The following is a 15,654-nucleotide window of genomic DNA, read 5'->3' on the forward strand; positions in this document are numbered from 1 at the left end:
CAGGAGAGCAGTGCTGGGCTCTGGAGTGCTGTGCAGCTGCGGCGTCATGGCCCGCGGGGCTGCAAGGCAGACAGGGGAGCCTCAGGTCTCTTGCACAGGCGGGCGGGCAAGGCGGCTCCGGAGGCCTCAGCTGGGCAGCCCCGGGGAGGGCCCAGAGGAGTTGGAAGCAGGGGCAGGCGGGTGGGTATCCCCCCGGATCTGTTCCTCTCCCCACGGGGACCTCGGCTGTGCTGCAGCTGGGCTCCGGCCTCCCAGCAGAGGTGTTCCCGAGGGGAAACCGCAAGCCCCTCCGAGCGCGGCCGGTTGTTGTGCTCCGCTGGGGCTGCGCTGCCGGCAGGCGGGTATCACGGCCCGGGGGGTGCGGGGGCAGAGGTTATGCACCTCCCTGAAGGTCACCCTGCAAGGGTGGATGCAGCCTCTTGTGTGTGCCGCCCCATCGCTACTGCAGCTCCCCGCTGTACGTGTGCGGGAGGGCAGTTCCTGCTACCACGGCGCCGGCCGCGCTCCGGGGAGCCCCTGCCAGCCCGTCCATCCCTCCCTGCAGGTGCTGCCGGCGCTAACGCGGCGGGGCGCGGAGCTGGGAAGGAGCGCTGTTTGCACTATGTGTGCCGCAGCCGCGTTACACGTGAGCCACACGGAGCGTGGCGGGGCCGGTGCGGGTCAGCGGCAGCAGCAGGAGCCCGAGAGGGGAACGCAATGCTCCGCTCCCGGGCGACTGTGCTCGGCTGCGGAGCTGCTAACGGGGCGGTGCGGCCTCTGCAGGAGCCGGTCCCGCAGGGAACGGGAACGGGAGCCGGGGGGGGGGGTGTCTGACAGTGCCGGGCGGGGCCTCGCGGCGCCGCGCGCGCGCCCGGGCGCACAGGTGTGCGAGCGTGTGCGGAGCCACCTTGCACGCGCGCACATGCGCACGCGGACGTGCATGCGGTCGTGGAGGGGCAGCGGGGGCGCGCACCCGCCCCTGCACGCGCGCTCCCGCCGTGTCCCGTGCCGGCAGCAGCGGCACAGAGCCCGGGGGCGCGGCGGGACCGACACGCGCACACCCGCGCCGCCGGCTGCCCGGTGCCGCAGCCCCGCCGCTCCCGCGGCCGGCGCGCCCCCCGCCGGGCCCCGGCCGGTCGCTCGGCCCCGCCCCCGAGGCCCTCTGGTGGCGCCCATTGGCGGAGGCGGCGGCGGGGCGGAGGCGGCGGTGTATATGAAGGGGCGCGGCGGTGGGGGAGTGCGGTTTTTCTGTGCCGTGCGCGTTTCCGTCTGTGCCCTTTGCTGTTCCCGCTCGCGCCTCCTGTCGCTTCCCCCCGACACCGCCGGGTCAGCGCCGCCGGCTGCCCCGCAGCGCGGGCGGGCGCGCACGCACAGACCTCCCCGGTGCCGCGGGGCAGGGTGACCGGCCGGGGCCTGCCCGCGCCTCCCGCCGAGGGCTAGACTTCTCTCCGCCGCCCGCCCGCCCGCTCGCTCGCCATGGCCCGCGGGAAGGCCAAGGACGGCGACGGCAACTGGAAGAAATTCATCTGGAACTCGGAGAAGAAGGAGCTGCTGGGCCGCACCGGGGGCAGCTGGTGTGAGTGCCGGGACGGGGGCGACGGGGACGGGCCAGGGAGCGGCGGCGATGCGGCGGGCGCTGCAGCACGGCCCGCGGCGCCCCGCCTCCGCCGGCTGCGGCGGGTCTGCGGCCCCGGGGAGGGGGCCGGGGCAGGCGCGTACCCGCGGGGTGAAGGCGGGCGGCCCGTCCTTGTCCGTCCTCTCCTGGTGTCCTGTTGGGGCCGGGGGACGCTGCCCGCGGAGGTGCGGCTGCAGGTGGGGCTGGGGGTGAGGCACGGTAGGTCCTCGGCCCCGGGATGGAGCCTGAGGCGGCCCGACCTTGGCGAGGGCGCCTCGTCCTTGGGTCTCCTTACCCGGCGGCTGGCCCGGACCTGGAGCATCGCCGTCGGGGAAGCCTGCCTTAGGCTTCAGGGTGGCTTTTCTTTTTTTCCATTTCTCTGGAGAAAGGAAACTGAGCTAATTTTACCTCTTCCAAAGAGAACAATTGGCCTTTAATGCCTCTGTAAGAAGGAAATGTCCCTATGTGCCTTTGTGATTAAATGTTCATGATGTATTTATTAGGCGCTGTAAAAATAGCACTTAGATCAAGAGGCTTGTAACATTTTCTCTACGCAAATATCCAGACTTCTAGTTGCTGCCAAGCGCAGCCAGCATGTTGAGCCACCCTTGAGATGTTGAAGTCGGCTACTGTTGTAACAGATCGGCTGGAGGTGCCACATCTGGAGCTCTAGCGGGTGGACTAGAGCAGGCTTCTGCTGTATTTTTACGTGAGCAGAATTGGGCTGTGGGTGCGCATGGACAGGTACTTCTGCTCCTGAGGCACCAGGCAGCTGCGCACTGCTTCAAACACAGAGGCTGAACCAGGTCCTGCCAGAGCGCCTGTGCCTATCCACCTAGGACCGATTTCCATCTGCAGGCTGATGATCGTATTCCTCTGTTATAAGCCTACCTGTTGCAGGAAGCTTTCTAGTTCAACCCTGGGGTGTTGGGTTGCCAGACCCACTGTGCATTTTCTGACACCTTGGAGTGGTTTTGACCTTTAAGGTGTCTTTGGCGTTAAGAGCATCCTGGCTGTGAACCTGATTAAATAAACTATCTCCCAGCGTTTGCCTTTTGATGTTACAAAACTCAAAGGCGTTACGCTGCAGACGACAGCATTAGTGTTTGGTTTGTTACAACAGCACCTCCTATGACCGTGCTCTGGAAAAAATTTCCACACGTCCCTGACGTCAGGGCCATTTGCTTTACGCTGCCTGGATACCAAAGAGTGCTTTTAACTCCTGGAGCACCACATTACGGCACCCATCTCTGCCCTCCAGCCTTGGCTATCTCCTGTGCGCATGAGGAAGACAGACGAGAGGATGGACCTCCTTTCTGGCAGCATCCCTCAGCCTCCCTGTCACTGACTGTCCCTCTTCCTGCTTGCCTCTGTCTTTCATAGACTTAAAAAGAAAACCAGAACTGCCTGCTTTCATCGGGAGGCTTCTCCAATTATGGAATTTTTTTTCATGGTGGGGCTGGGGAGCAAGGAGGAATCTAACTGCTTCGTCCCTGTCCTTTGTGGCTTGTCACTAGAAGTCCTTCAAATAAGCTGCCTTATTTTTTGTTTGTGATTAGATGAGGACAGTCTGAGATCAAGTGGGTTCTCTTTCAAGTTCTTCTTGGCCTTTGCTTGCTCCCGCAGCCTGATTAGCATATAGTTACTTGGCATGGGCTGGCTTACCCTTCTGTAGACAGCCTGGTGATGCCTAGTACAGCATGTTACTGTGCAGTTAATCAGCTGAGATAATCCTTGTAAACTGGTAACTGATACACAGTGTGAGCCATGCTGTGTCTCCAGGCTCTTCTCTTCTCTGCTCCACCCACCCCCCTCAAGTTTATTCTAGACATCTCCCTTTAGACTGAAACTAAATTCAACCTTTCATTATTATGTAATTCACTTTTTAATTGATATGAGCAGTGCTGGAGTGCCTTTGCAGACACAAGGCTGCGAAATGTGCAGTACTGTGACATGGCTGAGTACTTTTCCTGCGTTTGAGATGGAGCATTGGAACTAATTTGGGCCTGAATTCTGCTCCCATTGTCTTTAATGGAAGTGAGGAGAGATCAGACTTTACAATCGCTTGTAAACCTGAATGAAACATTAGCTGTAGACTCTCCTGGAAACAGATCTGAGGCCCAGAGCTTTGTGGAATCTGTGTCCTTCAGAGCACACCCTTAGTACAGCTTCTTGCTGCTGGGCACTTTCTTCACTGCAAGTCTGTCGCCTGTGAAAGCATGTGATGGTAGTGCAGGGTCAGCCAAGGGGTCCTTTAAAATATGGAAGAGCATGGTTTAATACTCATGTTTTACAATCCCAAATCCCAATTCATCCATTTCAAGTTCTTTTAGGGGCTTGTGCTTCCAGCCCCCCAAGCAACTGGGATGATTACTTTGCATCAGGGTGTAATCTTGCTGTTAAATACATGCCTCTGCAGCAGGGCTGGCATCTGAATTTGGTGCACTGGGCTCTTCATTTTAAGTGGCAAAGGTTGGATATTTTGTCCTGGAATGTAGCTGCCTTGAGGGCTTGTTTTGATTCCTCTTTCTGTTTTTCTCTTGCAGTTAAGATCCTCCTCTTCTATGTCATCTTCTATGGTTGCCTGGCAGGTATATTCATTGGGACCATCCAAGTGATGTTACTCACTGTCAGTGAATTTGAGCCCAAATACCAGGATCGAGTGGCACCTCCAGGTAACTAAATAGGAGGCCCATGTTTGACTCCGTGCAAGCTGTTCTGGGGAGGTGGGTTGGTTACTCACTTCAAGAAGGAGGATGAAATAAGCATGTCGTTGCTGCAACACTTACTTGTAGGGGGTGGGTATGTTCTCAGCCTTCTGTGTTAACAGTACTGGGGCTTGAAGGCAATCCTGCTAGAATTAAAGGTTGCATCACATAAAATACGTCTCCTGTCTGAGAGGAGCTCGGACCTGGGTTGTTCTTCCCTTCCCCTAAACTGAAGCAATGGAGTGAGGCTTAAGAGGCTTCACTTGGGAATGAGCTGTATGAAAAAGCTGGATTCAGTTTTTCTTCATAGCCACTGTGTTCCCATGGGTAAGTGAAGGAATAAGGTGAAATGATAGCTTTGTCTGTGAAACTGGGGTGTGCAAGGAGAAAGGGGACACTACCGATTCTGGGTGATCTTGATGAATTGTATTAGCCAACATTGACCTACACTATGATCTTGAGGAGGTGGTGGCATTTACTAATGCACATTTCAATTTAATGTGCCGTGGGAGGCTAAAGGTGGGTCTTGTAGCTGCTGATACATGATGTACCCATAACTAGACGAAGTAAATCTCTGCTCAGGATTGAAATGATCACTTGAGTGCCGTCTGTGGCCAGCCTGCCTTGGGCAGGGGCAAACGGAGTACCCAGCCCTTGCAGCAGGTTCCCCCCTCTGCTGCGCCATCTGATTGCCAACGCAGCCCGCGGCAGCTCAGAGCGCGGTGGGGGAGCTGCACAACTGCTGCTTTCCCACATTGCGGATGACCTTGAGGCTGCTTGGCACCGGGGATGGTAACGATCTGTCTCCAGTTGCTCTGTAAAACAGTTCAAAAGCTTTTAATAACGGTGGTATTTAAGTGACAATTGTGGGGCTGATGGCTTGTAGCTACAGAAGTTGGCTCTGGTGTCACGCAGTGCTTTACCAGCCCCTCTGTCTGCAGCGCTATGCTGCAGTTATTGCCTGCTCTAACAGCACAGGGAATGTTACCATCACCAAATGGTGTTATGTCTCAGCAAAGAATAATCTTCTTCAGATAATTGCTTTTCCACCAGCACCTTCCAGAGACAGAATAGAAAATGGAACTGCAGTGTCAGTGTGTGGCACTTCCTAATCTACCAGCATTCTTAAGCACTGGAGGTGGCTGCTGCTGTCTCTGCAACGGGCTCTGACATTTGCAGGAAAGACTAAACTGTTGCTGGTCCTGCCCAGAGCCATTAGCTGCATCTGAAAAGCCAACATGGCTAATGGGGGAGTAGTTATTGTTTGAATAATGTGTTTTTCCCTGGCTGGAGCGCAGTGGTCTCACCAGATGTGAAATGAGTGAAGAAGCCCATGGATCTTGGGTCACATCCAAATAGACCTCCTGTTTAGCCTGATGTCACATAATTACTCATTCTAGGTAAACAGTTTGCTTTCTGTTTAATAGCAGTTTGGGATTCCAATTTCAAAGCAAGTCTGTAGCAGAATTTCTGTGTGAGATTTCAGCCTGCAGAGGGTTTTTATTCACCTCTCAATTGCAGACTGCACCAGGTTTTCTGGGGCTTACCCTTTATTTTTAAGCAAAAAAGGAACTGAATCTCAATGCTCTTGTAGTGTGTACTGTGGAAATCAAAATGGAGGAAGAATGAAAAGGTCATCAGGGCTTTCAGGACATGTTCTGAAATCAAGGGGAACGGAAATCCACCTCCTTGAATATATATGACAGTAGGCAGCCAATAAACAAGGGTTTGAACCAAGCCCTGATGAAGCATGCACACACAGCTTCAAGGAAGCAGTTACCAGTCAGTAGCACAGAGCCCTTTGCAGGGCATCATGTGACAGTGCTTTCTGCAGACGTGGGTAAGCAGCGGGTGAGGTGTGGTAGAGGTTGGCTCTTAACATCAAGTCCATTTCTCGTCCTGTAGTGCAGCAGCCATTAGACCATGATTTGGTGTAGGGTTTCCAAGAGGGGGATGCTGTAGCGAGCTGCTGCACTGCTGTGCTTGGGAAGTCAGCAATCCCATACTCCTCTGCTGTGTAGGGCTCTCCCCTGTGCTACCAGCACAGCTGCTCTTCCGATAGCAAACACATGTGGGCATGTTCACCCCTGCTCTGGGTGAGCATCAAACTGTTTGTGTGGTCTGGGACCCCTGCAGACCATGAATTACATACAGTATGGTGTTGTGCAGTTCTTATTCCCAGTTCTTGTGGGAAGACTTGCAAACCATGTACATCGGCAGCTTGATAGAGACCTGGGTTTTCTAGGAAGCTAGAAAACCTGATTTTGTTCTTGTTACAGTGTGCTGCCCTTCTTGGGTAAGTCACTGTTGTTAGCCCAAAATGGCTGGGAAAGGGGAAGCTATGCTTTTCTTCAGGATTTGCAGGGGAAGATGCTGAAGGGTCTGCCATAATATCATTCTTGTTCTGAAATACAACAGCTTTCATAATAGCAACAGAACCTACAGGATGTTTTATCGAGTTATTGACATGGATATAACACTGAAAGCCAGAAAGTGCTATTTTTATAGTCAAGTGTCATTAATATGCTAATTGGTTTCTGCATTGAACACAACAGGAATGTGATCCAGGGCTTCAGGCCATGCTGAGGTTTGTACCTTTCCATGATAGTATTTTTTTTCCTCCTCTTTTGTCTTGGGGTGGGGGAAGAAACAGTACAGCTCACCTTGTCCAGCCTTGCCATTGCAACAGCCCCAGCTTCACGTGTGCTGCAGGCTCAGACTCCCTGCTAATAGGGAAGGATGAGGATATGGCCACTTAAACACAGCACACTGAGCGTTTGAAAAATACTCTTCCATTCTCCTCCTCCCCTTTCCCACCCCAATATAAATTGGGCTGTGTATCCTGCCATCTTGTGGTGTGCATCCTGTGAAACAGCATCCCATCGCGAGGGCTGGTGAGGGGCCAGAGTGCCTGCTGCTGCCGCCTAAAGCTCTTCTGGAATGTCAGCTGGAAGGAAGAATCCCTGTGCAGGCTGGGGGATTTCAGGTGTCCCAGCTTCAAGTGCTGCCTGGCTGCAGTGTGCCTGGGCAGTGAGCGTGTGTCATGGCAAAGGCTGCTCTGCTGCATATTCCCCGCTTGGCTTGTTTAGCTTGGAGAGAAGCAGGGAGGTGGCAGCAAGGGCCTGTTTTAGGGATGAGGTGTAGGATGCCTGGAAGCTTGTAAGGGCATTGCTTGGTATGGAGACTTACAGTCTATCATCATTCGGAGGGTGTAAATAGGAGCAGAGTAGTGATCACTCTGTTTTTGTGTGTCATCCCAGGAGCGTTCAGACTCGCTCTGAAACACGATTACGCTGTACTTGGAAATACACATTGCATGATGAAGCAAGAGTGGTTTCTATCGACTTGCACAACCATTCCTAATATCAAGCCTGACTTCCCATTTCTAGTTTCTTCCTCTTCACCCTCAGGACACCATTTTTCCTGAAGCATAGAATGATAAAGGCTATCTGGAAAACCTGGCTTTAAATGAACTTGAAAAATGCAGTTTTAATCTGCAGTGATTTTTTGGAATTGGAATTGTGGCTGGAAAAACAATTGATGACTTTACCAAAAGGCAAAAAATAAAGACCTGTACCTTTGTACACTTACAGAGTTGGAAAGCCAACAGAAGGTGGTGTCTGTTACCGAGTCAATGCATCACTTGTCACTTATGTGGACAGTGTCAATCAAGTGCAGACAGGAACTGTAGCTCCCAGCAATGACTCTTAAGAGCCAGTTGCAGAAAATTTCTAAAGCTGTTAATCATTATTTTAGCAATCAGTTACTTGCTTCTTCCACATGTGAGGAACAGCGTCACCACACATGACACCATGGTGTATCTCTGTGGTAACAGCATGAGATGCAGAACTGTGGCACACAGGTTATAGCCTGAACATGGGGAGATGGTTAGGTTGTTTGACTCCTGGCTACGAAAGCGCTTGAGACCTTATTTCTTTTTTCCCCACGTGATTTCCTTATGAATGGCTTCTTCATGTACAAGAAGCCCCAAAGAGGCTTTATTCATGTCTGTACCTTACTGGAGCCACACACTCCCTTGGGTGGCTAGCAACCCATGGTAGGTAGCACTGGAGTGCTACTTTCAGTTCCCTAATGGGTGTGAGAGGTTTCAGGGGAGTTCTGCAGGGGTCACCTCCTCCTGTTGTACCAAATCAGCAGGCTTATTTTTAAATAGGCTTGCTTAAGAAGGATTCAGTGATAGTGCTGCTCTGATAACAGCACTTGAGCTTTTACTTTGCGTATGGGATGTACAGATGGAAAGCAAAGAAGGAAATGATAGATCTGTGTTGAGGGCTTTGAGCCTGGTCAGTTGCAGGTATGTGAGAATGGAGGTTGTTGTGGAAGCCAGTAATACATTTTTAATCAGGATAAAACTCTTTTTCATAGCAAGTCTTTCATCTCCATGAAAATTACTTCCTTGCTTCATAAGTGGGAAGATTGATCTCCACTTTGCTCTGTTCCTGAACAAAGAAAGTGCATGCTGTACCAAAGCCTGGTGCAGTCTGGCTCAGCCAAGTACCTGTAAATGCCCCCAGTTAGGCTGAAAGCAACCTATGGCTGCAGGCCAAGGCTGCCTGGCAGGAATGGCTGTTCTCTTGTGCTGGCCACCGGAACAGCTGCACGGAGGTGCTGCTTGCATGGGTACTGCCTGTGATTTGCTGCTGTTCTGCAAAGATCTGCAAGACAGGGAAGCTTTGGGATGGGAGTCAGTTCTCCTAGCCAAGTTGTTCATCTCATGGGTGGAGGGTTGGCTTTGGGCTGTATATATCAGGGGCCAGACTGTCCGAACCAGAGAATGGGGATGTTTTGTGAGGTGGCTTTTATACACCACAGGGTGCCTGTTGCTGACCTTTCCGTTTCCTTTGCCACTTCTGCATGGGTACTTTTATGCATTACCTTGGATAAGGCAAAAATCAGGTGGAGAGTTCCTTCATCATAGAGGTCCTGAGCAAAGCTTGACAAGCCTGCTTGATTCTTGTATGTGTACACTTGAATGACCCATCTGTAACTTGAACTCAGAGAAAGGCAGACCCAGGAGGGGAACCAAGGCCTGGCCTGCCTTTGCTGCAATTCCAGATAGCCGCTTCAGGTGACCCTGAGCCTGCTGCTTCTTAGCTGAGTGGTAACATGAGGAGGGTTTGGCAGGATGAGTTTGAAGTCCCTTATTAAAATGGAACACAGCTTATTTTAGATATATTTATTGATAACCATTTGTGAAGCAAGAAATCAGGTGATTGTTCAAAATCGGGCTGAAAGCCTCTGCCTTGGGATGTAATTCTGCTAATGGAGTAGTAAGTTGCTTCTAAACTAGTAACACTCAGCCTGGTCAGTTTGTACCAGAGGGAGTCTTGAGCAGTTAAAGCTGCTTCCTGGAATAAAACTTGAAACCCCTGAGCTCCTCGCTGGATGTCTCGCAATCTTTGGCGACCAGGAGCTGTGTTGAGGGGAACAAAGCTAATCTTTGTCCTAGGTTACAAATTCCAACCCAGTGGGTAGTGGGGGGGGGAGTGGTGAGCTGCCTTGAGGAGGGACTAAGCAGAAGCACTTAAGTGGCTTTGGAAAAATTGCTGGAGTCACAAGCTCTTGTGGCTTCGAGCCAGCCAGCTAAGCTGCCTGAGTTTTGCACCAGGGGAACTTGTTTCCAACAGGCCTGCTCCAAAAGCTGTCAGAGCAAATGCTGCTCCCCTGCTCCTTTTTCTTTTCTTGCTAAAATGAGGATGACAGACTGAATAGGAGTTATGACCTCGATAATTACAGTGGCCGCCACAAAAGCAGCATGAACTGCAGTTCCCATTACCTATGTCTGAAGTGTTAGTCATGCATTGATGCATTCAATTAAAATGTGACCTGGGCATTGTGAGGAGCAACTATTTCCAACTCCCATGATGAAGAGCAGAGGGGTTAGTACTTTGCATCATCTGTAGGCATTACTTGTACCTAGTCCCTTCTCCGTGTGTTCTTTTTCTATTCACCCTCCTAAATTCCAAAGCGGGGCTAGTTGTACAGCTCAGAATCTAGGAAGGTCTTTAAAATCTCTTCCGTAAGGTAGTATTTCCTGATGAGCATCTGATTAGAGAGCTCAGAAGGCTCTTTCTGCGATGAGAAATAGCTGCTTAGGGAGTGAAAAGAGCAGAGAATGTGATCAGGCTGATGAATTTACTGAACGACAAAACGTCTCCTGCCCTGCATCCTACAAGGGAGGCTACACAAGGGTGATGTGGATTACAACCAGCAGAGTGTGACTATACCTGGCTTGGGAAACCTCTCTCATCTTTTATTGCAAGGGTTCACAAATGGACAGCTCTGCTGTATCTCAACACACAGCACGTTTTGCAGACTTCCGAGGCAGCTTACTGGGGATAGCCGCATAAGAGTAGGCAGCTGCGGGACTTTATTTCATGCCGTTAGTCTCACACAGTTTCTCTTCTGCCCTTGAGGAGGAGGCAGAAGTGGGCAGGGGACCTGTTGGTGACTGTTTTTTGTGGGGAAAGCCTTGGCTTGTAGCTTCTCCTTTCAATGTTTGTCTGCTTAGCGATGCAAACATCATGACAAATACTCTGGGCTATTGTCGGAAAGAGGCGACAATAGCCCATCAGAGCCTCCCCTCTAGGGAGCTTAAGCTATTTTATGCAAGTTCTGAGGTTTGAAAAACAGATACTAAAATGATTCCCATTCTTGGTATGTGCTGCATTGCCTGGAGGCTGTGCAGCTCTGAAGTGTACTTAATGTTTGCTTCTTGATTTTGCTTTTCTTAGGACTGACTCAAGTCCCCCAGGTACAAAAGACAGAAATCTCCTTTACTGCCTCTGATCCCAAAAGCTTTGAGCTGTATGTGAGGAACATTGAGAAGTTCTTAAATGACTACAAGGCTGATCAACAGACTGAAAACATTATATTTGAGGAGTGTGGGGGTAAGTCTGGATTGCGTCCTGCAGCTGAGGGCTCTGACCAGTGCCTCTGCATCAGGTCCATCAGAAGCTGAGGGTGAGCAGTGGTGCTGGTCTCTGTCTTAGACTGCTCCTTTTATTTATTATGGTATTTATATAAATATTATAATTTCTTTGCCTTCATATAAATATTTATATAGCAGCATGTTGGTAAACTGTCAGGCTCTGGTTTCAGTCATATGGGTGCTCATGAAATCAGTTTGGTCAGAGCAGACTTGGCCAGAGATGTATCTAGAAGCTTATTGTGGAGGTTGTTAGGAATTCCCAGATTTCACTTGGGAGAAAGTTCCAGCTGACTGTCAGGAGCACGTGGCACTGACCTTATCCTCTCTGAAACCCCTGGGGGTTTTACTGATGACTAAAGATAGTGTTGGTCCTCTTGATGCAATGCAGCAAAGTATCTGGGAGGTATTGACTTTTAATAGATTATACATAATACTGCAAATGGGACTATCACTTTGTAGCACGTGCATGTGAAATCTGAGGGCAACCCACTTGTCATCTGGAAGAATCCTCAGTTAAAAACCAAAAGCGCTGCAGACTTTGCATGGTGGGGAGGGTTGGGATCAGGTCTGGGGTGTCACCTGTTTGGATAAGGGGGAAATCCAAACTACACAGTGAAGCATAAGTGTTGCTGTTCCTGACACGCAGAAGATCATGGTTGTCTTTTCATCCTCCCCCCATGACAGACACTCCTGCTGATTACAAAGAGAGAGGACTATATAATGATGTCCAGGGCCAGAAGAAGGTCTGCAAATTCAAACGTGAATGGCTGGAAAACTGTTCTGGAATAAATGATCCCACCTTTGGGTACGGTTATGGCAAACCATGCATCCTCATCAAGCTCAACAGAATTATCGGCTTCAAACCGAAGGCAAGTATCTCTTCCCTTTCTAGCAGCAGCTACTGAGGTGGAGGAGGAATTGGCTGCAGATTCGCTGTTCCTGCTTTTGTATCGGGAGAGAGATCAGTATTAAACCCCTTCTGCAGAGGAGAAGCTGTGAGACAAATTGAGCAACTGGCTTTAAAAAAAAACTCTTCAGTAAAAAGCAATGAAAACTGCACCCCACAAGTTGGTAGCAGGTAGCAATGATTGCAAACTCCTGCTTATTTGTCTGCTAACTTCAGAGCCTGCCAACTGAATTGCTGTAATGGGGGATTTTCTTCAAATGAGAAAACCCATTTTAAAGTTCCTGTGTGTTTCCATGGGATCATCCCAGACCAACTGTATCTGTAGTAAGATCAGTACACTGTGTCAGGCTCCAGCCTACTCTGTTCTTTCCTCAGGCAGTGTGGAGCTGCTAAAACTGCTTAATGAAATGAAGTAGTGCTAATATTAACTATCAGCCTGAAACATAGGCTATAAAGTGTAAATGACATCTGTGTCAGGCACAGCTCTTACTGCAAGGAAGGTGAGGACATCTTTAGTTATTTAACACAGTTTCCCAGATGCTGTAGGATGTCTGTCACCCACTTGCTCCATGCTGCACCTGAAGTCATGGTTGCAGTGATGCTGAAGGGTGTCAATCTGGACAGGAGCGGCTTTTACTTCTAGGTTTTTTCTGTTGAATGAGATGGTGTGCAAAACCTGCCACTCCATCTTCTGGATGGAAAACAGTGCAAACGGTGTGCAGGCAGCTGGCAAATCCTTCCTGCCACTGCCTGGCTTTGCACGGGTGACACCTTGAAATTAAAACTACCCTGATGTGCCTGCCTTGGTACCCAGAGCAGTAAGGCTATAAAGAACAGACAACAGCTCTGCTTGAGTTAGGTTCCCCTGCTTCTAGTTGTGTCACCGCTGCTCTTCTGTCACCACCGAGAGCTGCTGTCTTCTGTATAACAACTCTTTGCTTTGGGTTTCTTCTAGGCTCCAGCAAATGAAAGCCTACCTTCAGATGTTATGGCAAAATACCACCCGTATCTCATCCCTGTCCACTGCACTGCCAAGGTAAGTTGAAATACACTAGAGCAGAGCTGGGAAGCTGCAGGGGGAGGCTGAGTCTTTGTCTGCATGTAGCTGGTCCTCCTGCCTTCCTGCAGTCAGTGGCGGTGGTTTTTACTTTGGCTATCTCCCCCTTTGGGACAGGAGCTTCTCGAAACCCCACTGACGATGTCACATAGCACAGTGCTGCCCTCACAGGGAGGGTTAGGAGCAGGGCCAGGTAGTAGAAGGTATCCTCAAAAGTAGATATTTTTGCTTCCAAGCACAGATGGCTGAAAGAAGGACTGTTTTACGTAGCACTGGTGAAGCAGCAAACTGTTTTTAGCCAGAGCTAGTGCACTGGTGTGACAGGAAGCTGTGGTGGTTTCTGAATGCGTAAAGGGGTTGAGGGTTCAAATAAAGAGAAGGCATTTTCTTGGCTGACGTGTGCTGGAAGGTGTTTCATGTGCAGCTACTGGTTAGACAGTGCTATGTGTCCTCCCTGTCCTGGAATGCCCTCATGCTGTTGAGGTGAGGGTCAGCAATGGTCAAAGAGAGGTCATGGTCTCAGCGAAGAACAACCAATGCTGGGAGGAAAAACGGCTGCAAAAGGTAAGAGTTTGGGTGAATGCCAATGTTTTCTCTTCCTTTTCCCGCCTCTAGCGAGAGGAGGATGCAGACAAAATAGGCACAGTGGAGTACTATGGGATGGGTGGCTACCCTGGCTTTGGCCTGCAGTACTACCCCTACTACGGGAAGCTCCTGCAGCCACGGTACCTGCAGCCGCTGGTGGCAGTGCAGTTCACCAACCTGACCTACGACATGGAGGTGCGTGTGGAATGCAAGGCCTACGGGCAGAACATCCAGTACAGCGACAAAGACCGCTTCCAGGGACGCTTTGATATTAAATTTGACATAAAAAGCAGCTGATTGTAAGCACAACTCTGTCCTCCCCCTCCCCCCTTCCTCCTAGCCATTTAAAAAGGTTAAAAAAAAAAGAAAAAAAAAGAACAAAAAAGAAAACCTACTAGTCTTGAACAAACTGTCATACGTATGGGACCTACACGTAATCTATATGCTTTACACTAGCTTTCTGCATTTACTAGGTTAGAATGTAAACAAAGTGTAGCAATAGCGACAAATATTTATTCTACTGTAAATGACAAAAGAAGACAAAATTGAGCCTTGGGACATGCCCATTTTTACTGTAAATTATGATTCCATAACTGACTTGTAGTAAGCAGTGTTTCTGGCCCCTAAGTATTGCTGCCTTGTGTATTTTATTTAGTGTACAGTACTATAGGTGCATACTCTGGTCATTTTTCAAGCCATGTATTGTATCTGTTTTCTATTTCTCGTGAGCAAAGACTTTTGCTGTCCAAGGTGTAAATACTCAGTGGGACTAGAACTGGCATGATACTTCTCATCATTTTGTTCCTTTTCCAAGAAAGGCCCACCTGTAAGACTCTGTTTAACAGCACTCCATAAGGCTTCTGACTCTTCTGTGGTGGCAGGGTATTTTATTTGGAGGGGTGGCAGGGGAAACTGACTGAAGTGACACTAAAGAGACGGTTGGATACCGTACTGTGCTCGGTAGTGAGTGCTGTCTCTCCACTTCTTCCCTCATGCTCCAGTACGTCGTGTGAGAGACCGGGTCAGGCTATCGCTCTCCTCAGTGATAGGCATAACTCTTTGCTTTGTATATTTTCTTTTTCTTCTTTTTTTTCTTTTCCTGCTGGAGGCATCGCACACTGTGGTGCTAATGTCTTTATTGAATGTTTTAACCATTTTCATGGTGGAAGAATTTTATATTTATGCAGTTGTACAATTTTATTTTTTCTGCAAGAAAGTGTAATGTATGAAATAAACCAAAGTCACATGTTTGAAAATAAATCTTTATTTTAAACTTTATAAAAGCAATGCAGTACCCCATAGAATGGTGTTAAATGTCGTCTAAAGTGCAAAACTCTATGTTCTAACATGTAATAATAGCCAGGAGTACAGTGCTCTTGTTGATCTTGTATTTCAGTCAGGTTGAAACATTGGACAAATAAATAAATGAACACACCATTCCGTCTGCATGTCTTCTGAGTGGGTTGGGACAGGCTGTCAGTTGTCCAGAATCTTGAAGAAGTACTGCACCTATTACAAACAGAAAACAGGCCTTGATCATTCCCAGGACACCTCTGCTGACGGTGCCTAAAACATGCACTGGGGTTGCCCGACAGTGCTGCTCCTGCCTGTGAGCAGTGGTGTTTGTTACGCCCAGCTCCAGTGCAGCATGCTTTGGTGTTACCTGTGTCCCCCTGAGCTGCGTGAGTGGCTCCTGAGGCCCCACCTCCCTCTGGTCACACCAGTCATGAACCCAGAAAGTCTTCAGTGTACCCACAAGTACTGCAAGTACTCCATGGCTAGAGGCTCAGGCCATACACGCAGTAGTAGCTGCAAGCTAAAGTGGTTTATCCTTAGTGTGGATGAAAGTGT

The 15,654-nt window shown here is 49.8% G+C and overlaps 2 protein-coding genes across 2 annotated transcripts in view; one reads left to right on the plus strand and one right to left on the minus strand.

The window, feature by feature from the left end:
• The first annotated feature begins 1,267 nt into the window (after positions 1-1,267).
• On the plus strand, positions 1,268-15,240 carry ATP1B1 (ATPase Na+/K+ transporting subunit beta 1). The gene is made up of 6 exons (XM_061366625.1): positions 1,268-1,555; positions 4,141-4,269; positions 11,058-11,213; positions 11,939-12,123; positions 13,117-13,197; positions 13,834-15,240. Exons 1-6 carry the CDS (start codon positions 1,456-1,458, stop codon positions 14,098-14,100), a joined length of 918 nt encoding a protein of 305 aa, XP_061222609.1. The 5' UTR covers positions 1,268-1,455; the 3' UTR covers positions 14,101-15,240.
• The window catches only part of NME7 (NME/NM23 family member 7), a 76,497-nt gene continuing 75,894 nt past the window's right edge, over positions 15,052-15,654 (minus strand). Inside the window, exon 12 of the mRNA XM_061366624.1 lies at positions 15,052-15,312. Within this exon, the coding sequence (XP_061222608.1) occupies positions 15,280-15,312 (33 nt within the window). The 3' untranslated portion in view covers positions 15,052-15,279. The remainder of the gene's footprint in view (positions 15,313-15,654) is intronic.

This window comes from Neopsephotus bourkii, unplaced genomic scaffold, assembly GCF_033783945.1.
Source record: "Neopsephotus bourkii isolate Nb327-2 ecotype Australia unplaced genomic scaffold, CSIRO-AGI_Nbou_v1 NB_1350, whole genome shotgun sequence".
NCBI lineage: Eukaryota > Metazoa > Chordata > Aves > Psittaciformes > Psittacidae > Neopsephotus > Neopsephotus bourkii.

What these genes read in the sequence shown, in the direction of transcription:
- ATP1B1 (XM_061366625.1), top strand. Translation starts at nt 1,456, where the DNA reads ATGGCCCGCGGGAAGGCCAAGGACGGCGACGGCAACTGGAAGAAATTC. An exon ending in CCGCACCGGGGGCAGCTGGT is followed by an intron (nt 1,556 to 4,140) that starts GTGAGTGCCGGG and finishes TTTCTCTTGCAG; the next exon opens with TTAAGATCCTCCTCTTCTAT. An exon ending in CTGTCCACTGCACTGCCAAG is followed by an intron (nt 13,198 to 13,833) that starts GTAAGTTGAAAT and finishes TCCCGCCTCTAG; the next exon opens with CGAGAGGAGGATGCAGACAA.